Genomic DNA, 26,527 nt, shown 5'->3' on the forward strand with positions numbered 1-26,527 from the left:
TCATGTTCAGGGTTGACAAAATAGCTAAAAAAGCCAGATTTCCGTTAGCTATCTGTAGCTCAAGCCAAAAACAGCTGAGTATCTCGGAGCTGACCATCGGTTAAACATCCAAACATCCGAAAGATACGAGATACGTTTCGCACTTCATCGACTAGAAACGGGTAGCAATCGGTTACATGCAAAAGTGCGCCAGTTGAGATAAAAAAATGCACGTTCGGAACGAGAAACAAGAGGTCGGAAATAATGTTAAATTAATAACAAAATAATAAAAAAATAATACCAAAAATAAAAAATCGCACAGTGGCACTCGAACCCGAGCAGTGGAGCAGCAGAAGAGAAAAAAAAAGTGCGGGTGTTTGTTTTTCGCGAAAGTGCACGGAATTTGGCCAATCGATTGGCCATAAAAAAGCCCCCAAATAGTGAAGTAAATGCGGATAAGTTCGAGTCGTAATTGGGTGCGTAAATCGGGCAATTGGTAGCGTCAGCGTTACGGCCAGGGGGTGGCGAAAGGCGAAATACGGCCAACGAAAGGCCTCTGTGCCTGTGCCTGGCCTGTCCGAAGGCAGCGAAAAATTTTCGTGAGCGAGAGGGACTCGGCGGCGGAGAAACGAAATAGAGAAATATTGCGTGAATCAAAAGCGTTGTAATTAATTCATATTTAATTGCCGTTCAGTGTATTTTGTTGTAATCTAAGTGCGACCTGGGCCAGTAGTTTGCTGGGCCTCCGACCAGTGCAGCTGCAGATAAATTGTGAATGTAGAGTGGTGTGGTGTGGTGTGTGTGTGTGCCCATAGTAATGCGTATTGAGGTCACTTTGTACATATTATAACAGCAGCAGTAAATACAGCAAAGGCACGCGTTTTCATTGCCCAATACCCTCTACAAGCGTTTTCATCCCACTGCCCAAGGCAAACAGCTGCTCTCTTGTCTCTTGTCTCAGTTGTTGTTGTTGTTGTTTTTTGTGTGTTGATCGCTCGAGCAGAACCCGAGGGCAGGTGGTGTCCACATAGGCAGGGCGGCCGCCACAGCACGCATTAATTAATTATAGATATAATATCGGTCTGCGTCTGGGTCGGTCGGTCTGGCGAATAATTGTGTTACAATAGCCACGAAGCGATCTTAAAGATACAAATGTATCTGCATACGTCCTGGTCCTACGAGCCAGAGTCCACCCACCCTCCTCCTCCACCTCCTACTGCCGCATGGCTGGGCTGGCGTCTTCATGCTCCATTCACCTACTTTTACGCGTTGTGCGCTCTTTGCTCTCCACAGCTCTGTGTGTGCTGTGTGCTGCTGACGTTCGTTTTCTGAATTCCAAATGAAGTCATGAGCAGCAGATTGTTAAAAAAAGAGCCATCCAACAACAACAACAACAACAACAACAACAACAACAACAACAACTGGGGGGCAAGGCAGCAGCGAGGCAGCCACAAGGCAAAATATAAAAGTCGTTGTCGCATTATTACAGAAGGAAAAGTTGAATACAAAGTATAAGTAAGAAGTAAAAAAGAAATATAAAAAAAAAAGTGAAATTAAGTGTTTTTGAAAACAAAACCAAAACCACAACCATAAAAGCAAAAAAACATAAACATGACATGGCCGCGTCGTCTCGTTTACACAATAACTCAAAATTAATTTAATATGCTGGCAAATGAGCGAGCCGAACCGACAAGCAAGCTAAAAGGTGAGCAGATAGCAGAATATGGCAAAAACCAACAGGCCATAAATATAAATAAAGAGAAAAAGGTGCGCCAGGCCTAAGATTGCCCATGATTTGTCGTTTCCAAATAGCAATATCTACTTAAGAGCCATCTTATTTGTTGGAAGCCCTATAGTTTTGGGCTTAGACCTGTGGAATTGGCCATTACGCATAAACAAAGGCCACATAACTACGCAATTCCCTAACTGAGTCACCCAAAACCAAAGCTTAAGAGCTATTGTGTCATGGGCATTCCTACAAATATTTCCTCAAATTGGGCATTTATCCCTTTGAAAGCTCAACTTATAATTGACCTTTTCTTTCAGCCCCTAACTCGCGGAGAGGCTCATAAACGGCTGCCATGGCCGCTGCTTCTGCTGGACAGCAACAGCAACAGCAGCAGCAGCAACATCAGCACCAGCACAAGCTAAACATTGCTGGCAGTGCTGAGACAGTTGCAAGCGAAATGCATCACCAACAGCAGCAGCACCAGCAGATCAATATGTTCAAGCAGCAGCAGCACCAGCAACATCAATTTTTCCATCAACAACAACAGACGAAATTTGTATCGCGGGTCGTTACAAGTGCAACATCGATGCAGCATCAGCAACATCAGCAACATACGCAACAGATACTACCAGCTGGCTTGGTAAACGGCAATGGAAATGGCAGCGGAAACATGATGCAAGCGACGAATCTGCAACTGCAGCAGCGCACCAGTCAACAGCATATATTTGTCTGCCCCACCAGCAGCCCCCAACTTCTGCAACAACAGCAGCAGCATCAAGCCAAACAGCGACAGGCGCAAATAAAGTTGCCAGTTAAATCGACAACGGCGGCGGCGGCAACTGTTGCTGCCTCCGCCACTGTTGCTAGTGGGGCACACTGCCTGCCGACAACAATTGCATCGCGTCAATTGAGTCAGAACAATCAGCTCTATGCCAAGAATGTTGCCAAAGCTAACAACCCCATCCCCAGCGGCACTAGCAGCAACAGTAACCAACCTAACAGGAAGTTCAATACTAGCTATAATGGGAATTTGGCTCCTGGCTGGCGTCGCTTAACCAACAACAATGAAGTGGCCTACATCAGGTGAGTGTGTCCCACTATTTGAGGGGAGAATCTTAGCTATCGGATACCGATATAGGATACAGGATATCGCCTGGTTGAGCACTCTCGACAGCAACCGCGGGGCTGTGTTGTACGTACTACGGACATGACATTTACAGCACTTTGGGGGCTCGGGCTAAAAGTCAATCTGGTTATTGTCTGGTGAACGCATTCGAGAAACCATAAAAATGTTCAGAGCCCCTTCTCTCGGGCCTCACTGTACAGGAAATGCCAGTGTCCAGGGGTCAGTGGGATAAAGAGAGAGGGACCTGACTGTGGCATATTGTTAGTGGGCGTCTGGGGGGTTGCAGTAGTCGTGTCAGAAATGTTTTTGCAACCAGGCAGTACAACCATCAGCCATCAACGAGTCGAGGCAAATATTTACCTGGCATTATCTGCGAGTTATCATCAAGCACACATAATTACAAACTCAAATAAAATGTTTACTCAAATATGTTGAAAAGCATCGAGTTCGAGTACACGGGTATGTGGATATATCTGCCAGGGGTACTTGTAATTGTTCTCACTGCCTCGCTCGCCCAGAGGGGGGAAATGCCTGGAAACTATGCAAGTTTTTTTTTTTTTTTGGGCTCTGTGCAAACTCAGTTTGTGGCTGTTGCCGTTGCTGTTTCTGGCGCCTTTCGGCCATTGCCGATGTTGGGTAATTGTTGATTTTATAAGTGGCTGGCACTTCTGAGGTGCTTGACTGGTCTCGTCTGGTTCCATTCGGATAGTTTAGCCCGCAGCTGTATATCCCCGAGAAGGGTGAGGGCCCAGATTACGGTCGATTGGCAGATTGAAAGCTTTCAGGGATATTCCGTCCCAATCTGTTTGTTTTTGCCTTCTAAAGCCTGGCCTGGGGGGCTGCTTATGACAGAAATCATTACGTGCCTGGCCAGGCTTCATGATTATTGCGCTCACGTCGCAGAAGCGCCAAGATGTTGCAGCTTATCCGCCGCACTCCATTTACCGGGCAATGTCACAACTCACTCACTAACTTACATTACCCTGGCAGGACACACTTTGAGGGCACCGCTTCGCCTCGGTTGCCATGTCGTGTCCCTCTCTCTGTGATCACCATCGCCATCGTGTGTCAAGCGCTGTCATTGTCCACCACCGGATAGCAGCTGCTCACTTCCATGTTGCGTGTTGCTGCCGGGTCTCCTATAGATGTTGCTGTTTGCCAAACGGCTCGACTCGGCCCCCTCGCATATTTCCGAGTCGGGCATTCCTTTTCGTGGTTCGCAAACCAAGATAACCCCTCCAGACCCTTCGTTGGTATTTGTATTTGGACCTTCAATGGTCGATTTTGCGAATAAAAAAGGGTTGAAAAGGGGCGAACTAAAAGGTACAAAAACTACCAAAAAAGGCGACTTTACTTCAAGTCCGAGCACTTAATATTATGAGAGCTTGTCGCTGAAAGCCAAAGCATAGTCCTCTCAAGAAACTAGCCAAATCCTTTAGCAATCAAGCCGAGTAGACCTCTGGCCTCGAGCTACATGAGTACCTCTTGTTGTTTAGCTTCCGTCGAGGCCCCGGCCACGTCTGGCTGTTTCTTGGAAGGAATGTTGCACCCGAATTGTGTTCTAAATCAATAATTGTTGCGCAAGCATTTGAATCTCTTCCCGTTCGCTGTTTGCTCAAGTGCTAATGCTTTCGGCGCAACGTGACATCAGCAGAGGGCGGAAAATTTGCAAAAACTATGAGATAGAGGAGAGAGAGGTGACCAGGTCAACCGGGCCAGAGCCAGAGATGCCAGAGGCCGCCCACTGAGCTCATAAATCATAAATCCAAAACGGCAGCTGGAGATCGCCGATCGAGGAAACTCGAGGCGAATCGAAAGCGCCCCGCCAGCTCGCACAAGAATGCGGAATAGTTTGTCCAGCCTGTCCAGCCATTCAAGCAGTTTTCCATTTTCCTAATGCGAATACCCCGCTGCCTCTGGCCCGCTCTTACCTTTTCTTTTTTTTTTTTACCTTTCAACAAACGCGTAGGTTGCATCAGCAGAGGTCCGTCCTCCGTGGCCTGCTGCCTGCCTGCATTGTCAGTCAGTCAGTTAGTCACTCAGCCGGACTGACAGACAGACAGGCAGACTGAGACACTCAGCCATGGGTCTTCTCGGGCCTTTCAAATGTGTTTATTTTGTTCACATTTTAGGCGGCCCTCGTTGCAAATCCCTCGGCTTAGTGTTGGCTTGTTGACTTTGGTCAACGCCCACCATGCGAATTTGTCTCCCGAGTGGAGTCGTGGGAAAGCCCATTTTCTGATTCGGCGATGAACTTTTCTGATAAATCTATTAGGATCTATCTATGTTTGCACTTCATCTTCAAGTTAATGAAATTTCTATAAAACTCCTTTCAATAGAACTCTCAAAATTTGATGATTCCGATGACTCAGTGGCAGACATCTGCCTTCCTTTCCAAAAATACTTATTCATTTTTGGCGTGGGCATGATTCACTTTTCGTTTTGTGGGCTGCCCGCCTCGCTGCCTGCCTTTGCGTTGTCAAGGACATGGCTGGCAAGGACAACGGATAAACGGCTGGTGGGAAAGGATTGCCCCGGTTCGTTGGCATCGTGTGTCCCAACTGCTGCGCCCACCCAATTCTGGTCTTCTGGCCTCTGTCCTCCACTCTGTCTGTCTGTCTTTGTGCGATAATTTTTTACAGTTTCATGCGCCAGAGAGTATCTGGCCTGGTCCTGCTGCTGATTTTGCCTTTGGGCCATCTTGCTGTTGTTTCTGTTGCTAGTGCTGACGGTTTTGTGTTTGCTCTGTTTGGGATTATTAATTTAGTAATAGGCTCAGGCCCATTTCCCAGTCCCAGCTGTCTGTCGCGGCTCGAGGGTGCCCTCAAGGTCACAGGGGCGTGCAACTCTTCCACCTATTTGGCCAGAGTCTCAAGGGGAAGGAGGCTATAGCCATGGCTAGAGCCATAACCAGATGATGGCCACTCGACAGCAACTCTTTGGCACTCGGCGTTTTTGTGTGTAATTTATTAAATTATTTTAACTCGTTAGCTTAACGCCTTTCATGTGGCCACAGTGAAATGCTGAGGTAGGGGGGATGCCTGCGGTTCTTGCCGCAGTCAGAGCCACTCACGTTATTAGCGCATTTTGTGCAAATACCACAAAAAAACGCAAAAAAAAACGAAGTGCGGAGAAGAAAAAGAATTTAATGAGCTGCCAACTTCTCGGTCTGGCACACCGAAAGGAAATACACAGTTTTCCTCGTCGAGAGGAGAACATGTTCTGTGAAATGGAAAGTACCAACAGGAACCAGCCTTTGTTTTAAAAAACAGGCTATACCCTTTTCATTGTCCTCCATGGACTGTATAGCTCTATAAAAATTTCAATTACCTTTAAAGAGGTGTCTTCAACTTGCTTTTATTGCGACTTATTTTGTTCTCTGCATGAGACTCTGACTCTGACTCTGGAAACTCAAACCCATGCCATGCCATGCCATGGCAATCCCACCCTTCTCATGCCAACCTGGCCCAGTGGTAAGCGGTGGGCTCTTAAGCTTCTCGCCACGCCAGCTGCATACAAATTGAGCCATAAGCTTTTGGCGTTGATGATTCTCTGTTTCTTTCAATCGCATTACCCTCGTCCGCTCGCTCTTCCTGCCTCGAAGGACCTGGCTGTTCGTGTTGTCTGGCAATCGACTTGCCATCGATTTTTCCAATCTCAAACAAGTCTCAGTCTGAAAAACCTCTGGGCCTCGTAAGTAGTTAAAAATAATTAATAAAACAAACCAGAACCAGTTTCCGTTTCGCATTGCCATTGATGAAGATGAAGATGATGGGGATGAGGCTGATGCTGATGCTGAGACTGATGCTGATGCTGGGAGTAGATGGTAGATGGGAGCATCTCCTGTTTGGCCAGCTAAAAGGGCTACTCAATTGACAATTCGCATACTTGTTTAACCCGTAACACGATTCTCGTTGCTGCCGTTTCTCTGATGTTTCTGTCGCACAATTATATTGTTGTCTCTGCTGATTCCACAGCAGCTCCTTCACCCGAGCCGAGCTCAAGCTCCAGCTCCAGACCAGAGGTCTTGATGCAGCTCCTGTTGCTGTCGTCGTCGTTTCATTTAATGCCCTTGCCGCTTTCACACTTCATGCATTATTCAGATTTCCCATACGGACCTTTGCCAGGGACCAGGGCGGACCAGGGCATGGGTTTTGGGAACTTGAGCCCCGGCATCAGACTCCACTCGAGTGCTCTGGCGTCATCATCAGCGCCCTTGATTCCTTCAACGTGCTCACACTTTACAATTAATAAGCATCTCCTCCTCACTGTTTTTTTTCCCCCTCTTATTTTATTTATATACCCATGGTTTTCTCGTTTCGTTTTTTTTTTTTTTGTGCAAAAGTAACCCCATTTATGTCGTCAGATTTGCGGTCATGCGTGGCCCGGATCGGATGAGAACGGCGGGCTCTAAAGGGTTAAACGTGTCGCACTGAAAAGAAGTGGAAACCGCCCGTTCGATGTTGTTCGAGGGGCTTGGCTTTATTCAAAACTTGATTCGCAGGGTTCCTTGTTGCCTCGTTTGGGTTTATGCCCATTCTTCATTTTGGTATTTAAGTGCCCAAAATTTAAATCAATTTTTTGCCTTTTCATAATTTTTTTTTATTGCGCATAGGCGTGTTTTCTGAATCGCTTAATATGTGCATATGTATGAGTTAGGAGCTCCTTTGTTTCCCGCAGATGTTGAGGCAAGAATCTCAGTTCTGGTCCAAAAATCTGTTGCGCATTTTCTCCAGCTGGTTCACCCCAAAAACATGCCTAGTTACAGAAACAAACTTCCTTCAGGAGGAAGTACTGTAGCAAACCAGTTACCCGATGGAAGAATTATGCGCAGATCGAGGCGCACTTATTCTGCGCCCTGCGATCGGCCCTGATTGGGATTAATTTATGCGCTCGGATTGTCGTTTTACATTGTCATGTTAATGCCCATTATGCTAATTAGCGGCTAATCAAGCACTCGCTTAGCCAGCCAGCACTCGTGCCTCGCTCTGGCCAGGCTAATTGCCCGGCGGCGTAGCGGTGGGCGACTCAAAGGGCATATGGCGAGTGGCCTTGGGTAATTGCATAATTTCCATAGAACAAATTGTGCGTTTAGTCTTTAGGGCCGTCACTTAATTAATCTTACTAACGGATTTTAACCCCATTCCTCTTCTCTACCATTACAGCCCCTCGGGCAGGACACTACGCACCCAGTTCCAGATCAAGGACTATCTGCTCTCCCAGGGTACCTGCAAGTGCGGCCTGCCGTGTCCGCTGCGACCGGAATACCTCTTCGACTTTAATGCCCAGGTGAGTGTTGCACTTAAATCAAAATAATACCCACTAAGACCGTGTTCTAAGTGTAGGTAAGGTATTTGGTGTCAGCGAGTCGGACTTGTTTGTCTCATAATTGGCTGTAAATACCGAGCCATGAATGAGCCCGAACAGAAGGGGGCTTACAGCCAAGCTATAGCTGCGGCTAATACTGGAGCTGGAGCTGTAGCTGAATCTGAGAAGCCAGAGCTAAATCTAATTGAATGTGCTGGTGGCACTGACTATCCGAGAGAGGGGGCGATTGGCGGGCACAGGAGACTTTCACTGAGCTGTGCTGCAATGTAACTGATGCCCCAGCTCCTCCGTCGTCTATCCCCCCCACTCTGGCCTGGCCCTCATCGCTGGGGCTTCCAGATTAACGCAAAATATTTGTAAAACCAGTTTGACAACAAATCGACTGTGACGACGAAGACTGAGACTGTGCCTGAGACTGAGACATCGACTGCATAATCACAGAGCAAGCCGAATGGAGAGTCCGGACTCCGGAGGAGAGATTCAAGATTCGAGAGCCAAAAGGGAGTAGCTCCAATTTGTATATATCTTAAATCTCTATATATGTATATAGTACATGTAGGTTTGTGTGGAAGAGCAGTGCAGTGAAAATCGCAGTGAAATCGCCTGCAATAAGATTAATTTTCGACAACAAAAAACTGTTAACGGTAAATCACGCCCAGACATCGACTTGGACTTGCTCTGCCGTTGTTCTGCTTCTGCTACTGGCTCCTCCCGCTCCAGCTCCAGTGCCAGTGCCAGCTCCTGCTTCTGTCTTGGGGTTTTTAGTCCATCGTCTTATTATTATTTTTTTTGTGCCCCGGCTCATTGTTGTTCTTGGAGGTCTTATTGGCTTCAGTCTCGTCTTTCAGCATTTGTCCGACGACGCTGTCCGTTGTCTTCTTTCTTTTTTTTTCAGTGACTGTCTCTGCTCCCGCCGGCCGAGGTCATTAATTTGAGTTTATGGTTTCCCTTTGGTTTTTTTGCGTGACGTTGATGCCGTCAAAGCGCCAACGCCAACGCCCCACCAACGTTCTCCCCCACTTTATAGCCTCCACTCCTACCGCCCTACCGCCCTCCGCCCGCGCACATTCAATGTCCTTTTAATGGGCTCCCAGAACTCTTAAGAAACTGCACCGGGTGGAAAAATGTGACCTGGATTTTAAGGAATTTCGGGCAAGAAAGCTTTTAATTTTATTTTGATGGCCATTTTAATGCCAGATTTTGGGTTTTTAGTTATTTTAAGCAATATAACATGTTCTTTCGTCACAAAAAATCATATTTGAGAAAGACCATGCATGCTCGTCACTAGTATTTATCCTCATCGAGAGGTTGAATTTAACATAAAGCATTTTAAGATTAAAAATGTATGTTTTATTTAATAAATCTAACGTATATCTTGGATAATAATAGAAAAACAATATAAAAAACTTGTAATTTAAAATTCATCCGATTTTTCTCAGTGCACACACACGCATTTTAAGTTGAACGTCTGAACCCGCCAGCTTTGATTGTCGTCTTTTGTTGCTGCTGCTTCTGCTGCTCCAGCTGCTCTGTCAATCGATATTTCGGTGCAATGCACTTATAACTTGGCTCATCCCTGCCACGCCCACCACCTCCCGCCACCCACTTGGCTGCGCATCGCTTAACTACCACCACCCCCTCGACCTCGTCCGCCTCCGGGCGCCCTCCAGCTTCCATTCGATGTGCTAAGCTGAGCTGCGTATTATCAAAGGCAACCGCAATTTGTTTACTAAACACTTCATTGTGCCACCGATAGTCCCGACTCCTTCTGTCGTCCTGTCTCTGTCTAACCGAGAGTGTCGGTCTCTGTCTTCTGGTTGGATTCTCACATCTGCTGACCACAAGTCGATGGCTGTGTCTTGTGTGCTGTGTGTGCTCTTTGTTGGCCATAATTCCTGCATGGGGACTGGTATCGTGGATTTAGTGGCAACTGTTTTATCCTCTCTCGCCCCGAAGGATGCCCTTTTTTGTTCATTTTATTATTTTGTGGCACATTCAACTTGCCACGCGCGTTTCTTTTTTTGGCCATGATTGATGGTCGAACATGATGAGGTCTACGTTTCTGTTTTTCTGTTTTGATTATGGCCAATTTCGAGCTGTCGTCTTAACTGCCTTTCTTTCTTATGGTGGAGCTCGGAGTTCGGAGCTCTGAGCTTTTGAGGTGTGGTAGGTTAGGGATTTCTTTTTCTTCAGTCTCTTGTGTTTGTCTTTCTCTTTCTCAGCCCCTTTTTCGGTTTCGGCTTTCCAGTATGACATATGTGAGTGAATGAGTGTGTGTGTCTGGGTTTTTGGTCGGTGAAAGTCTTGGCCAAAGACAGAGCTAGAGCCATAGCCAGAGCCAGAGCTAGACAAAGCGGCTGTCAGTCATCGGAGCTGGTATTGCTTGGCAGGCGCGCAACTTGTCAGCCACTCCATGGCTGGGCCTGCAAATTATGATGTCGCGGCGGACTATACTGGGGCTGGCTGCCAAAGTTTGAGCGCTTTAGTGGCTGCGATTGGAAAGTTTGAGGCTGAAAAATGTTAAGTGGAGCAGAGAGGCTGCTGCTGGCGGCAGACAATTGCAGTTGCAGTATCACTCACATAACTAGTTTTCCAGTCAACCGGCCGAGATTCGGTCTGAATGGCAAACTTATTTCCTCGATCTTCGATTCAATGGAATCGATGTCGCGCTATGGAAATTCCGATTAGGCTGGCCACACTGATTGATGTATAATTTATGTATTGCACATAATGGACTCTCAGACACCACGGCGTATACGTAATGTGAATTGCGTATACGCCATGTGGTTAATTAGACATACGCACCAAGCAAAATCCATTGTAATTACAGCGCATTTGGAATCGACTTTAGCTCTCTGGCTGTGGCTCTGGCTCTTTAATTATCCCATATATGTATACCTTCATATATCCATTCGCATATTTCCATGTCCATGACTCAGATTTCGATTTATGGCCTTTTGATGGCAGTCAGTGGGTGATGGGGAAATGGGTGGCCAGGGGAGGCCACGCAGCCAGGCTAAACGAATGCTTTTGTTGTCTGCTGGGCGTTCAGCTCTCAGCTACCCCAGCCAGTCAGCTGCAATTGTCGATAATTAAACAATTATTTACAATTGAAATTTTCAATTGCTAAGTGCAAATGAAAAACCGAAAACAAACAAAAGCGAAAAAGATTGACTCGTTTTGGAAAGTTCGTTGGTCGGCTGTTTTTTGTTTTTCACCTCTATACTCTAGCAGAGGGTTGTCTAATATCGTTCAACACCTAACATACAGACCTTTCTTTAAGGTATTCCGTTTAAGGATCGGATAAATGTTAACAAAACTATAGACCTCTCAGTGAGTCATACACGGCGTATACTTGATATTCCCCTATTTTTATGTATTAGAAGTCGATGTCGATGTCCGCAAGTGTATACAGCCTTCGGTTACCCCCAAACTTTATCCTCCTTACTCGTTTTTCGATTTTTTCGATAAGTGCGAGACAATTGAAATTGATTTTTCACAAGGCGTCCCCAATGGATTTCTATTTCGAGAGCATTGCACGCAGCGTTTTGCAGCACAAGTGCCACAGGCCTCCGAGAGTCGTCATTGTGAATTGTGAACTGTGGTACAAATGGGTGGGGCAAGGGCAAGTCCCAGGCAAGTTGGGCAAATAAATAAAACTTTGGCCCCAGCTCGTTTCCAAAGTAAAAACAAAAACAAATGTAAAAGCAAAAGCAAAATCAATGAGGAAAACAAAAGCAAACAAACTTGAGAAGGTCAGCGCCGAACGATGTCAGTCGCGTCGGCAACGTTGTTTCAAAAATTTACAGCTTACAATAAAAATAAAGGCAACAAAATAATTGTTTTTGTGGCAGCTGATATACGCGATACGCATACAGGCGCACCATTCCAAAATGTCAGAGGCGACACAATGAAGGGGGTTTTGTTTCAAAAAATATTGATTTTGTGACTTTGCGACAAGCAGGCTCTTAATTATCTTTGGTTGTATCTTATATTTTCAATTCGTAACCTCTGTAACCTGAGACACCCATTAGCTACTTAATTTGCGACCCAGATGACTGCCAACCGACTTGAACCCAATGTGGTGCGTGAAGGTTACTTGCCAATCAGCGGCTGGCTATCCGCGGCAACCCACAGCCCCGGAGAGTCCGGACTCGTATCGCAAATCACGAATCGTGCCAGCCGCGTATCGCGGTGTCAGGGCCAGAAAACGAAAGTGAGCCCTGCCCGGACTATCGCGGAGGGCTATCGCCGAACATTGTTGTATTGTTGTCAGTCATTTAGGGCTGTTCATTCAGGGCTATCCCCATGCTCAGTCCTCAATCAACAGTGCCCCAATAGTCCCCACCAGTTCCCACCAGTTGGCGCAGTTAATGGGTCTCCTCTGCACTTTCGGTTCTCGCCTGTTTTTGACGCCGAAATGCAACCAAGCACGTCCGTCATCCACGATCCCTCCATCTCCACCTCCAGTTAGGTTCTCCTTCTGTTGTTCTCATCCTCCTCCTGTTGTTGCCGCTGCTGTACTGCACTTTTCGGCCAATTTGCATTTATAAACATTTGCAGAGCGAGGCCACGCCAGAACTGTGGCAGACAATTTAGCATATTCATGGAACAACAACTAAAACAATTAGGCGGCAGGCGGCAGGTGGCAGTTGGACGGTGGGATGGGAAACCATCGGGCTGTATGGTGTGCTGTTGTATGTTTCATGGGGCCTGTTATTGTTGCTGTTGTTGTTGGCGATTCCCTGCCTGTTTCCGCGCATCTTCATCCGCATCTTGGCCACTCTGTAGTCGTTTGTTTTCAGCTCTTTTTTTTTCGGTGGTAATTTGCACGTCACTCGAATGTGAGCAGGAAGACTTGACTTGCCGCGTCTTCAGTTGACTTGTCTTGACTTCACCCCACTTGGCTGGCTGACTGGCTGGCTGGCTGCCTGACTGGCTGTATTTTAGCAGTTTTGGTGGCAGAAATTGAATTCCAGACGCTCGTTTTTATAGAAACTTCATTAGTCCAAATTAAATATTGTACGCGCCATGAGCAGACAGCGTGGCATTGCCCGAGGCAGTGCCATTGGCAGGACTTCAAGTGCAAAAGGACCCCGGGGAAGGCCTGGCTGACTGAACCGGTGATGTGTACAGCGGTTGAGGGGCGTGGTTCTTCAGGTGTCCATGGTTGGCTGACATACTTGAACCTTGTAATTCACTGCGAAAAGTTTTTCGACTTTCTTGGGAAAAAGAGTTCGTGTTTCAGGGTGACTTCTCCAACTGCCCTCCAAAAACTATGTCCTTTCAATCGATATCGATGTCAGGCAGCAGTCGGTGGGCTTCTCCCATATCCTTTTTTAGCCTGGAGAGTGATATTTAATATGGTTTGATGGCCGAATGGCCGTAAAAACAGCACACATGACCAGATTATAGCCGCAAAAAAGTGGTCCAGTTTGTAGAGAAAAATGAGTCAACATCAATTAATTTTAATCATTTTTAACTTTAAATAAACTTATTGGCTAGCATTGTATAGGTATATTTAGTTTCTATTTTTTTGCAGTGCAGTTACCGTCTCAATTTGATTTAATTTCCGCTTAAAGTGAGTCCTGCCGCAGTAAACAGTGACAAGGGCATTGAAATTTATACATTTTGGGTGGGTTCTTTCCAGGCTTCTGCATTTCAATTAAGTTTAAATGGGCGTCCTGAAGACCCACCCAGGCCCTGGCCCACCTGTCCCACCTGTACAGTCACCCACTCCAGCCCTCCCTGGCAGCCGTCGAGCATTAACCAGAGAATTGCACGCGCGCCCAACTAACGTTGAGCGATTTCCGCTGTGGGTTACGTCATGCACGGAGGACTCTGGGCTGCGCTGGGCTGTGTCCTGAATTGTGTTTGGCTGTTCGGCAAGAGCGAGGCGGGTTGGACAGTAAAAAATCTTTCTGCAGTCCTCCAGGACTTGGCAATGCAGCGATGGCGACGTGACTGAGCGATTACTCATATCCGGCAGCGCCGCAAGTTCCTGTTGTGAGTGCGCGCACAATTGCCCGAAGGAGGTACCGTGTCCAAAGCGAATGTCCATGTCCGCATCCGCCTCCGCTGCTGTGCCAGTGTCGGAGCCCGAGACTGACGCCATCGTCCTGGAAAGGATTAAAGCTGCCACCGCTCGACCGTCATTATGATGTTAATGAAAAGCAACACCGACCGTGCACCTGTGCTTGGTTCGCACCTGCTGTCCTGCTACCGCCTCCGCCGCCGTCAGCACTCAGTCTCGCCCAGCTCGTTTGCATATTGCCTGGACAATGTACCACGCCCCCAAACGCCTACCACCCCCCACCTGGCCAAATGGCCAACTGGCCGATGGCCACCTGCCACCCCCTAACGCTGGTGTCTGGCACAGTTCGTTTTAATTTTCACAATTATGCATGCAAAAGTGCAATGTTTGTTGGTATTTCGCTGGCATTTTCGTTTGGCATTTTGTTGCGTGTTGTTCCCGCCCCTTTCCCGCCTTGGCCTCCATTCCGCACCTCCCGAAATAAGCCCAGTTAATACGTCAAATATGCAAAATGCATGTTTCGCTATACGGCCATTGGGTTCATGTAAATATTGCAGATATGTATACATATATGCATATGTAACCTTCCATGTATTTTCAATTATGTATACGTACGGGTCGTCTGTCTTCCTGTCCGTCTGTCCGCATGTCCGCTTGTCCGCCAGTCCATCTGTCCGCTTGTCCGTATGTAATTCGAGTATTCATTAGCCGCACGCTTTGGTGGAGTGTCAACGCGTCGCTTCATCGCTTCGCTGGCTCTGCTGTGGTGCTAATAACCATTTTGGTGTCCATTATCCTGGCCAGCAAGGATATGCTCGGTTTGGCTCCCATCAATGCGGAGAGTAATTGTCAATAAAGGAACTCGTAATTATTTTCAAGATAATTGTGGGCTTCTGGAAACAGGAAATAAGTCAGGCGTGTAACATGTGGAATGTGGCTGGGTAATTAAAATTTTAAACTAAGATAGATCTAGATTGTAAAGTCTGGGATAATATATCATAACCTGTTTTGTAACAAATATAGTAATATTATACAAATCAACTAAAGTTATTGGAAATATTTTCTACCATTTTAAAGAGTCAACCAAAAGTCGTTCATGCCCCTACTGTTGCAGCTGCCATTGATGTTGCATTCGTTGCTGTCAGCAACAGAAGCTGCAACATCCGTCGAGAACGTGCGCAGTTTTGCTTAATTATTTTTCCATTAAATGGCAATTAAATTTGGATATTATGTTCAGAAGTTGCATTAAATTTCTGTCCGAAAACCGGACTCTGTTCTCCATGGCAACGTTTGATTGCAATTGCAATTGCATTTGCGTTTCCCGTAATTTTTTTGTATTTTGTACAATTTTATGATATGTATGTATGTAGGGACAGTGTGTATATAATTTGCGAGTCAGACAACTAGGATGGGATATGGCAAGGGGTAGGTCTCTGTGGTGGCAGAAACAGCACCAGACGACGACCCAGTTGGCAAACGGAAAATGTTCTACATCCATTTTTGTTTGTTTGTCCGTTTTTGAGTGCTCTGTGCTTTTCTAGCTTTTCTAGAGGGGGGCCTGGGGACCATCCCGACCGGGATGAGCTGTGGTTTTATTGCATTTCACAAGTTGAAATTATGTTTGCTTTCTGCGGCAAGACGGACGCCAACTGCCTTTTGACTAAGTGGCAGCCAAAGCTACGGCAGCAAAACAGCACTTGAAGCTGCCACAAAGGCAACACAGAAGCACAAGTTGCTGCAACAGTCCAGACAACAGGGGCTGGGGACAGGAGGCTGGGGGCGCCAGGATCTGGAATGGGATCTGTTCTAATGGATTTATTTCATTCTTGGCTGGGCGTGGCCAATTAATAAACTTTAACGAGCATTTCAAGAGCTGACGAATGGCTGTTTGTTTAGCCAATGAATAGATTGGCTTTCGAAAGGTCAGTTCAATTGAGGAGAGGAGACCCCAAGAACCAGTAAATCTTTAAGAAACTTCAATCAAGCAATTACGCCCGGGATGGTTACCAGTTTCACGTTTCATTATCTTCTACTTAGGTTGCCAATGATTTAATTTCAGTGGCCATTCCAAGTCCCATTCCCAATCCCCGGGGCATTCGTCTCGGGTCGTTCGTCAGGTTACTGGGGCCCACTTTTTATTGCCTTCTCCAATTGCCCGGCACTTGGCTCGTTGCCCTGGTCAGTCAGTAGTCAGTCGGTAGTGAGGCCATAAAACTCCTCCAGTGAGACATTTTAATGTTTAATAACCAACTTTGGTCTGCGGAATGCTCACTTGGAGCTGTCATCGGTACCTAAAAGGTCCGTTCCGTTTCGTTTCGGTTGCAGCTCTGGCCGGAGTGTGTTTTGTACAAATTGCTGACCCAAAATGGTTGCGACACGTTTCCATCGCTTGCCCAGCCAATGAAGCAATTGCCGTCCACTGATTGAAATGCCAGAAAAAAGTGCACGGCCCCAAAAGGGTCGTTCTTCATCATCATCCACCGTAGAGCCCCCATCTCCTCGCCGTTGTTACCTTTTGGATCAGTGCCCCATGAAGGAGGGAAAAGGCCTGCCCATCGAAACCTTTGCCGGCGACTCATTTGCATAAATTCCAGGCGCACCTGCTGCCAAAGGCAACAGGGATAAGAGGGTGGTCCGACACGGTCGCCATGGAAACTTTTGCGACTCTTTGATCTGCCCAACTCGATATTGATGAATTTGGTGCATTTGATTGGATTACATGTGTACTCCATGAGTATGAACGGGTTCTGTGGAATATTCATTTACAAAATGCTAATTGGACTGTGCCTAAGCCTCAGGGCAAGGTCGAAAAATAATCAACTCAATACTCTAATGATTAAACATAATAGCAAGGGCGAGGGCAGAGGATTATTGATTAAAAGGGAATTATAAAATCTGTATTTGGTTTGCTTTCAAAAATAAATACTTTAAATTTTACAAAACAATGAAAGGTCTTTATCAAGCGCTTATAATAGAACTTAAAATGCCCGTAATTACAGGGAACTCAAAGCGCCAAAGCGCTTATCTAATTTTTAGCGAATGCCACTCACGTTTCCCATGCAAATTAATAGAGGCACTGTGTGTGTATGCTAATGTGTGTGCCTGGCCGATATGTGTGTTTGGCATTCCAAGCTTGTTGATTAAATTTTCGATTTCATATGTACGTATTTGACAGCAGGCGGCGAAGCGCGCTTGTCGGCCCTGTTTGCTCGCGAATTGCGGATTGCGGATTTTGTGGTCGTCGTTATCGTCGATTGTGTGCCGAGTGGCGGCGCCTAATTTGATTGTTGCATGGCATTTATACTAATTATGCCAATTTGTTGCTTTATGCTAATTGCAGGTGCCCAACATGCCGCTCAAGTTGCCGGCAGCGGGAGCGGAATCGCCCGCCACAGCCGCGTCAATGCCAACACCTTGCCTGCACCAAAGGCGATTTCTTGAATCTCAGCAGCAGCCCCAGCACCAGCAGTTGCCCCAGCTATCACCACAAGAGGAACAGCAACAACATGGCATCAAAGATGTATCCATATCCGTATCTGGGCCAACAGCTGTCAACGATGTGTTCCCAACACTGATGACATCGACAGCCAGAACGGCGACAACATCTACGCCTGTCGCAGCAACAGCAGCAACACCCCCGGCTCAAGCCACCACAACCATTCTTGAATTGGCCAACAAAGGTGAGAAATAATATACTTAAATGTAAATAGGGGGCAGTGTCTTAGGGGTCTCTTTAAAAATATTCCAAACATAATTAAGGACCACCGACTTATATGATCAAATAAAGTCTTAATGAGGCAAAGCAAGCCACACAAGCGAAAAGTTCTTCTGACAAATTTGGCATTTTATATGCGAGGCATTTCTTCCGTTTCCCTTATTTATCGGCGTCATGGCAACCCTGGCTGTCAAAGCGACCCTGCAGGCGGGCACTTGCAACGCTCAAAAGTGTGCTATGGAAAATGGAAAAATGTGATGCCTGCATTTTTGCGCAACTGCAAAGCGACGACGAGCAAGACGAAGCAAAGTCGGATGCACAGGGGAAAGGGGAGATGGGTTGAAAGAGGTACGAGGGGCAGGGGATAGAGGTGAGGTCAGGCCAAAAGGAAAACTAGTGTAGATACGTGCGAAAAGCGCTGGCTGGGCCAAGGAAAATCCTAAGCAAAGCAAAGCAAAGCGAAGCGAAGGAAAGCAAAGTCAGATATGCCAAAATGGAGCACAGCAGGAAGTGCATACACACACATATGCTTATAGTAAAGGTCATGTCAATAACCTTTTTTATTCAACAAGAATAGTAAATTTCTTTCAAATTTGTTTTACTTTTAAAGTTCAATAGAAGTGTGCTTTTTTAAAAAATATTTTCAAAGCATATTCTGCTTTACAATCCAAAGCCAAAGCTAATTTTGTATCCACAACTGTCGCCTGTGGTTGCACAAACTGATGCAATTGTGGAAAAGGTGCTCGATGTCGACTATGGCTACTGCTGCTGCTGTTGCTGCTTTTGCTTTTTCTGTCAAGTGAAAAACGATGCCTAGACAATGATAAAGTGAAACTGCACACACAGGGACTCCAAGCCAGCACACGCACACGGTGGCAGGCAGCTGCAGAGTGAGAGATTCAGATACAGATACAGATACAGATAAATATATACATAGCTATGCATATACATAAACATGGATAGAGTGAAAGCAAAGAAAAGGATAAAAATGCAAGGCAAGCAGGCAAACAAACACAAACCGGCGAAAGCACGAGTTCAACAAGCTTAAAATGGCGTTCAAAGGGCGGGAGTAGGATATGTGGGTGGTGCACTAAAAACAACCCAAAGACTGTATCTTAGTCTCTATAAGGGATTTGGTTCAATCGTTTTTTGCCAGTGTAGATATCCTGACAGGAAGTGCATTTCGGATATGTGTGTCCCCCGCATCGTTTGTGGACTCTTTGTCTCCTTTTCTGTTTTGTGTATGTGGCCCCCGCCTGGCGCTATTCTTCAGCTTGTTTTGATTTTGTCTTTTGTGCGAACAGTCAAAGGAACTTAACGCGTTCCAACAAACCAACGTGTTAGTCAAAGACATTGCAACACCCACTCCCCCAGCCACCCAGCCGCCCAACCGCCCCTCGACTATCTGCCGACCAACAGCTGGAGGCCCTTTAAGCCGAGTGGAAGCAACACGATAAATAAATGTTATGTTTATTAAAGACCCCCAACTGCTGGATACCATTTACACTTGAGAACGCCTCGGGCAGGTCTGGGGAGCAAGCTTGTTTTTGGAAAATGGGGGCCAGGATGCTTAAATCCTAAAAATAGTAGCTTAGTTCGCCTTTAAAGGTGACGGAAAAAACATAACAAGTTCTTTGTTGTTCAGCCAGGAAGCCAATTAGCAACTTTTACGAAACTTTACAAACCAAACAAGGCTCAAAGGACATTTGAATTCCGTTTGAAATCTCTGCTGCTGGAACTTCAGGACTTCAAACTACTCCTATGCTCACTTTGAGATATAAATACTTGCCGTGATGTTCTGGGATTATTTGTATTGGATCCCCATTCAGGATCCTGGAGGAAACACTTGCGCAAACTTTTATTCTATTGACACCGCCAGCAATTCAAGCTCCACCCCATCCTTTTATCAGCATCCGCTGCAGGCTGGCAGGATGGCTGGATGGCTGGGTAGAAAGCGGGCAGCGTTTTTTGAAAAGGGCCTTCTTTCAGCAATTCAAAGCAATTTGATTTCCATTTGAGATATTTGCTGGAGTGCGAATGTCGAGTGCGAGTGCGAGTGCGACTGCAGGGAAAAAGGCAAAACAACTGCAAAACTGTTGCCAATTTGGGGAAAAGGGTTTTCGCAGCCAGTTCATTCATACATTCAGTCCGGCTTGGAGGACGAAGTGACAGGATGGGATGGTCGGAGTGGGTTCTCTGAGGCAAACATTTGGCAAACATAGTTAAAAACTTTAAAATGAAAAGGTTAATTGAAACAAAAGGGACTTGATGGCTAAAGTTTGGTCGAGCGCGTCCGCTGCGAACCGCCTATCAGCCACGCCCACTCGCTGCCAACGCCCACACCCAAGGCCTTGTAGACAGACAGAAGCAATCCTCTATTACATGCACGGCACAAAAAATGAGTCAAGACAAAAAACTATGAAACAGACTTAGCCAATCGTATTACAGGTCGAAATAGCTGCCCATAATATAGAAATTTTTACAAAAAGAAAGCTAATATTTATTTTTCTCAGTGCATACAAGTCGCAGAGTCGGGAAGTCCAATCAGCGTCGCATTAAAAACCCCGCACAAAGCAAAAGTTTCGAACGATTTAGAAAATTTTCGCGAACCGCAATAGCTTGGGGTGCCCAGGGTGGTGGTGGTGCCACCGGGTGGTGCAAAAGTTGGTGGTCAGGCAAGAGTCGTATGGGCGGGTGTGGCAGGTATTTGCCGAATAGCTCTGCTCTTGCTAGCTTCCAGCCAAAATGGATTTAAATTTTCTGTGGTTGGTTCCATTCGGTTTATTGTACTTTTTTGTTGGGGGTGATTCTGAGTTCTTTTTAGCAAAGCTTTTTAATTATAAGTCCCCCATTATATGCTTACGCTGATAAACCATTTGGGGTACGTTGCCCCAACAAACCCCCTTGGGCGCAGCACGTTTGTGTTCTGATTTTATTCGGGTTGTTTCATCCTTCTCCACATTCATCTCCATTTTCTTGCCACATCCCCCGCACTTCTCGAAAAGTTACCCGACCTTTGGGCACTTTATTTGTTGTTTTTTTTTTTTGGGTAAAAGGACACGTTGCGGGCACTTTAAGGACGCGACGCGCTTTGCATAACCAAATCAGGAATCAACAATCTCTTGACCTTTCACTGACTTTGCCTTTTCAATTTGTTGCTCCATTTGCAGATGCTGATTGCCCCAAATACGGCAATAACAAATTACCTGTCCGAACCACGCCCACGGCGACGTCTACGCCTACGCCCGCGTCCATGGTTCCGACTGTGATGCCAACTAGTCAGCCAGCAGCTGGGGGAGGAGTTCCGAAGCGTCCGGCCTTGGGACATGTGATAAAGCAGCCAGAAAGCATAGCTGCTCCACCTCCGCCAGGAACAGCCGCACAAGGCCAGCAACAGCAACCCAACTTCAAGGACGACCCGGCCGGGTATCTGCAACAGCAAACTGCCCTTCTGCACAACACCCTGGGAGTGGGCTTGGATGTGTCCAAGCCAGTGCCGACTGCCACCGCCACGGCCCGAGCTCTGCCCCAGGAGCCCATTGTCCACAGCTCCCAGCAACAGCAACTGCATCATCAGCAACAGTTCCAGCAGATGCAGCAGCGCCAGCGGATCCGACGCCTATCGCTCTACGGAAAATGGGAAAACACGGAGTCATCGCCGACCACTAACTCACAGACAGGAACCCGAGGCCTGCAGGTGGACACGGCATTTGCCCGACCCCAGACCCCGCTGATCACAAGCGTGACGATTGTGCCCGCTCCCCAGGTGTCCCCTGTGTCCACCAGCATGGCAGCAGATCTGGTGGAAAAGCGGCCGGAGCAGGTCGGAGCCATTTCCACCAGCCACGAGAGTCCTAGGCAGAGCCTCTCCTCTCCCACGGACTCCATTGATACGGCCAAGAGCACGCCCTCGGCCTCGCCCAAGCCGCAGCAGCAAATGCAGCCGCAGGTTCTCCAGATGCGACTGCAGCCCCAGGCGAGTCTGACGGCTCCGACGTCCGTCACCATGCCCACCCATCTGCGGGTGATGCGGCAGCAACAGCAGCCAGCGCAGATCATCACCGGCCAGAGGCTGCCGGTCGTAGCCAGCAGCAATGGAGCAGTGGCTACGATGACGAGGAGCATAGTGACGACGACGGCGGGAACAGCAACAGTTACCGGCCGGCCCATGACCACAACCTTAAGCAGCGCCGCTACAGGAGTGACGCAGTTGCAGTCCATGGGCGGAGCTCCTGGAGGGGGTCAGTTGATAATGACCTCGTCGGGTCAATTGCTGGTCATTCCCACGGCCAGCAAGCAAACGGCGCAACATCACCGCCCGGGTGCCCAGCCGGGTCAGGGAGTGATCATCCAGCAGCATCCTCAACAGGGAACCGAACTGCATCCGCAGCCAGGAGGTGGCTTTATTGTCAGTCAGCCCTCCTCTGTGGCCGCAGCCGGGAATTCGAACGGTAACAGCAGCGGCGGCACCGTGATTCTCAATGCTGGTGGCGCCAAGCTTTTGCACCACCAGATCATCACCTCGCAGGCGGGCACTGCCGGAGCAGGATCTCAACCGCAGACTGTGCTGCTGAACACTCTGGCCAATGGAGGCTACATTGTGCAACAGCCACAGCAGCAGCCGCAGCAACAGACGGAGCAGATGCTCACCCTGCAGCAGCCATCGACGGGGCAGACCCTGATCATCAGCTCGCCGGAAGCCAAGCGCCCCAGAGCACGGAAACGCAAGAGCTCCATGTGCCATACTCCGCCGCCCAGTGCCTCGCCCGCCAAAACAATCTCGCCCCAGATCTCGCCCAGTATCCCCAGCCAGGCACCCGCTCTGCTCCACCAGCAGGCAGCAGCAGCGGCGGCGGCTGCAGCGGCAGCAGCCTCTACCCCTCAGTTTCCGCAGCAATTCCAGCTCAGTCCGGGCATCCAGGGCATTGTGGTGAACAAGCCCAATCCCCAGCCGACACCACAGCCAACGCAACAGCTCCTGCTCCAGAATGGACAGATTCTACAGCAAGTCAACCTCATCGGCCAGCAGCTGCTGATGCCAGCTGGACTGGTGATGGCCCCAGACACTACTCTGCTGCAGATTCAGAACATGCCCACCACCAGTCTGCTGACGCCGCAAGGACCCGTGATGCTGCGCACTCCCTCGCCGCAGAACAAGCCATCCTTTATCTCGCCCAGTGCCGGCGGCCAGCAGTATATCGTGGGGGCCAATGGTCAGCTTAGTCCTATTGGACAGATCTACTCCACGCCGATGGGCCTGGTGATGCCGACGGGCCAACAGAGCGGGGCCTCCTTCGTGCAGGCCAGTCCTACGACCACCACCATCCAGATCCAGCAGCAGCAGGCGTCGCAGCCGACGCAGATTAGTCTGCATCCGCCCCAGGCCACCTACGTGACGGAGTCGACATTGAGTCGTCAGGGAACGGCGGCCAGTCCTCCGGACACAACCACCTGCAGTCCAAGGAGTCCGGAACGCCCCCCAAGTCACAGAAGTACCGGCAGCGACATGGTAAGTATTCATGATATTCAATGATCCTTCTGATCTAATCAATATCCTTCTTTGTTCCAGGTTCAATGTGTCTCTAGCTCGGAGCCGGATGCTGCCATATCCCCACAGAGTGTGGAAAGCAGGCAGTCGCCTTCATCAACGGACTGTGAGAGGAGTAAGTTTTAGAGATCCAGCTAGAAAACCCAACTAACTTTTGCTTCTCGACAGCCACCGTCTTCACACAGCCCAGCGGTATATACAAGCACTCGGAGACGAAGATCAGACGCATCCACATAAACTCCCAGGGAACCGCGACAGCCACCGCCCTGGAGAATGGATTGGGCCTGACGCAAGGGCAAGGTATGCGGCTGCCGCACTCTCACAACCATTCCACAAACGCATCCATGTCCATAACATCGTCATCTCCATCATCTTCGGCAGCGTCACTAACAACCGTCGCCCCGCGCCACCTGGTGCAGCGCCTCTCAAACCACTCAACCATCTCCAACACGAACACCTTCCTCCACAGCCAAAAAGTAGCTAACGTTGACTACCAGGGTAAGGTCCCATTGCTGACTAACTGCACCCACCCTCTAATACGGCACAAGAACCATCACTCCACTCATTTGGCCACTGCATGATCTCTGCACTCCTGCACCTATGCATCCTGTTTGTTTAGTTTGTAATCCTTCGCTGGTGCTGGGACCACCTTTCCGAGTAACCAAACCCAAAAAGCCGTAGCCCCAGTCTCTATGTGTGTGTGCCTTTCGTAGAGTCGCCAACCACCACTCAGCTGCTGACACCGAATCCACCAGCCACTCCAATCCCAGAGCCACCAGAGAAGCCGGCGGGGATCAGGACACCAACGAAACGTTCACGGCGTCCGCAAAGAGGGGCGGCTCGTGCCACGCCGACATCAACTGGGGGTCTGATGCCGCCGCGCTCGTTCGCCATTGGGGAACTGATCTGGGGTCCAGCCAGGGGTCATCCGGCCTGGCCCGGAAAGATTGTGAAGATGCCGGACGGTGTATGCACGCCATCGCAGCTTTTCGATCACGTGTGGGTCCAGTGGTTCGGCGGTGGCGGCCGGTCCACCTCGGAGCTGATTCCTGTCAACTCGCTGCAAAGCCTGTCCGAGGGCTTGGAGGCGCACCACAAGGCCCAGAAGGATACCAGAAAGTGAGCATCGGTTGGGGATCGGGGGTAATGAATCTGAGGGGTTTATCATCCGAAGCAGAAGATTTTTAGGCAATTCACGGCTTTAGGTGAAAACCAGACCAGCACTTTAGATAGAATATTATATATTTTAATATTTATTTTACTTTTATTAAAAAGCTTTCAGTATTTGTGCGAAATTTTAATTTCAATCTTTATAGTTTAAAATTTAATTTTCTATAGCCCTGAAATATTTAGACTTGATTTGTAGATTTGAAAGCATTTTTAGACCAGAAAATTAAATTTATTTTCGATAAAATAATATGTATTTTGTAGAATACTATTGCTCCGTAGCTAGACTTTATTTTGCATTGAAACTATTAGAGATGAATCGGCATTCAAAATCTATTAATTATTAATTTGATAATTGTTTACATTTTAATTTTAATTTGCTAATTAATATTCTTGTTTCTTTTTTAAATATGCGCTGAACCAAATCCAAAAATTAAACCCTGCCCTGCCAACTACCCCAACGTGTATAACTCTGTGTGTGTATATGCATAACCATCATCACATCATCATGACCAACAACAACCCCACTCGAAACGAAAACGAAAAAAAAAAAAAAAAATTCAAAACAACAACCCGAACCCAACCTGAAACCAACCAAAACTCAACCACATACAACACACCCACCTTGCGACCACAAAGGAGCCGCAAACTGAACTCGCAACTCGAGCGGGCCATACAAGAAGCAATGACTGAGTTGGATAACATTTCAGCCTCCTCGACTCCCCCAGCCACGTCCTCGTCTAGTGGTGGCATTGCTTCCACGGGAGCAACTCTAATTGCCGGACAACAGCAATATCAGCAGCAGCAGCAACATCATCCGCCACAGCAGCAGCAGCAGCAGTCACCACCACAGCCCTCTTCAACGAACAGCAAACCAAATGGAGTGGCACGGAGCAAGCGGCAGGCCAGCTCGAGTGGGCCCAGTATGGTGCTGAGCAACGGTACCTCGGCCACGCTGAGTGTCCTCTTCAATCAGCAGCGGCCCAAGCCGATACGCATTGCTCCCGCCCCGCCTGCGACTGTGTCCGCCGTAACGGGAACCGTGACCGGAGCAGGACGGTCGCCGGACACCCTGAAGCTGGCCAAATGACCAGCCGTGTCGGCGATGTCGGCGACGGTAACAGCAACACAAACAGTCAACTACAGGCTCGTCATCGGGCCCAAGCAGTAGAGCCGGGCCTCATAGGATCGGATAGGATAGAGACTTTCCATGTACGAGTACTACGAGTATAGAGCATAGGGTTTAAGCGTTAGAAGTCATCCTTGGCCGCAGCTTTGGGGTTTTGTTGTTTAGTATTGATTGTTTTCCGGACCCACAGACGATTCCCTCTGCTTAGTTGCATTGCCGGGCGGCTCGGTCGGCTCCGTCGGCTCGGGATGTCATGCCACACTTTCGAAATAGACAATAAAACAGCAAAGAAAATGTTAATGGAAATCAAGTTACAAAGAATTCAAACAATAAGCAGGCGATAGGACCTCTGTTGCTTCTTAGAAGGCATCCTTCTTGCAGGGAGCGCCCATTTATGTTGTTTTGTAAATAGTAAACAACACGAGCTACGGTTTTTAATTGTTAAGTATTTATTTATTGCGTATAGATCCTTGGTTCTATAGGTTTTGTTTTCGTTGCAATTTTTAGACTAAGCCATATTTTTATAAATAGTTAGAGTAAGCCGATATTTAGCCACTAAGTTAAAGCAGCCGAATAACCATCAAAAGTGAAAACCCCATAACAAAATGCATAATTCAGCAAACAACTGAAAAATCAAAAAACAAGCGACTAATTTTAATTCATGTTTCTGCCCAGAATGTTATTTAAACCGGCGAATCGAAAACAAATTATTCACGAAATACAAAAACACATATTAAAGCGATAAAGAGAAATTGTATTTAAAAATTGTTAT

At 47.7% G+C, this 26,527-nt stretch overlaps 1 protein-coding gene across 6 annotated transcripts; it reads left to right on the plus strand.

The window, feature by feature from the left end:
* Window positions 1-68: 68 nt before the first annotated feature.
* Window positions 69-25,842, plus strand: sba (six-banded). 6 transcript variants are annotated; one of them, XM_017247837.3, is made up of 10 exons: window positions 69-455; window positions 1,469-1,684; window positions 2,026-2,791; window positions 8,000-8,123; window positions 17,537-17,876; window positions 21,082-23,420; window positions 23,481-23,574; window positions 23,628-23,957; window positions 24,173-24,578; window positions 25,266-25,842. In XM_017247837.3, the coding sequence occupies exons 3-10, from the start codon at window positions 2,061-2,063 to the stop codon at window positions 25,714-25,716; spliced, it is 4,815 nt and encodes a 1,604-aa protein (XP_017103326.2). In that variant the 5' UTR covers window positions 69-455; window positions 1,469-1,684; window positions 2,026-2,060; the 3' UTR covers window positions 25,717-25,842. The 6 variants fall into 6 exon arrangements, with proteins under 6 accessions (XP_017103326.2, XP_017103329.2, XP_070137293.1 ...); XM_017247840.3 differs by having other exon boundaries at window positions 23,628-23,759; XM_070281192.1 differs by having other exon boundaries at window positions 69-424.
* The last annotated feature ends 685 nt before the right edge of the window (window positions 25,843-26,527 follow it).

This window comes from Drosophila bipectinata, chromosome 3R (genome assembly GCF_030179905.1).
Source record: "Drosophila bipectinata strain 14024-0381.07 chromosome 3R, DbipHiC1v2, whole genome shotgun sequence".
Lineage (NCBI taxonomy): Eukaryota > Metazoa > Arthropoda > Insecta > Diptera > Drosophilidae > Drosophila > Drosophila bipectinata.

Coding starts and splice junctions, on each gene's coding strand:
- sba (XM_017247837.3), top strand. CDS start 2,061: ATGGCCGCTGCTTCTGCTGGACAGCAACAGCAACAGCAGCAGCAGCAA. Junction 23,421..23,480: donor GAAGTACCGGCAGCGACATG/GTAAGTATTCAT, acceptor TCTTTGTTCCAG/GTTCAATGTGTCTCTAGCTC. Junction 24,579..25,265: donor GCCCAGAAGGATACCAGAAA/GTGAGCATCGGT, acceptor GCGACCACAAAG/GAGCCGCAAACTGAACTCGC.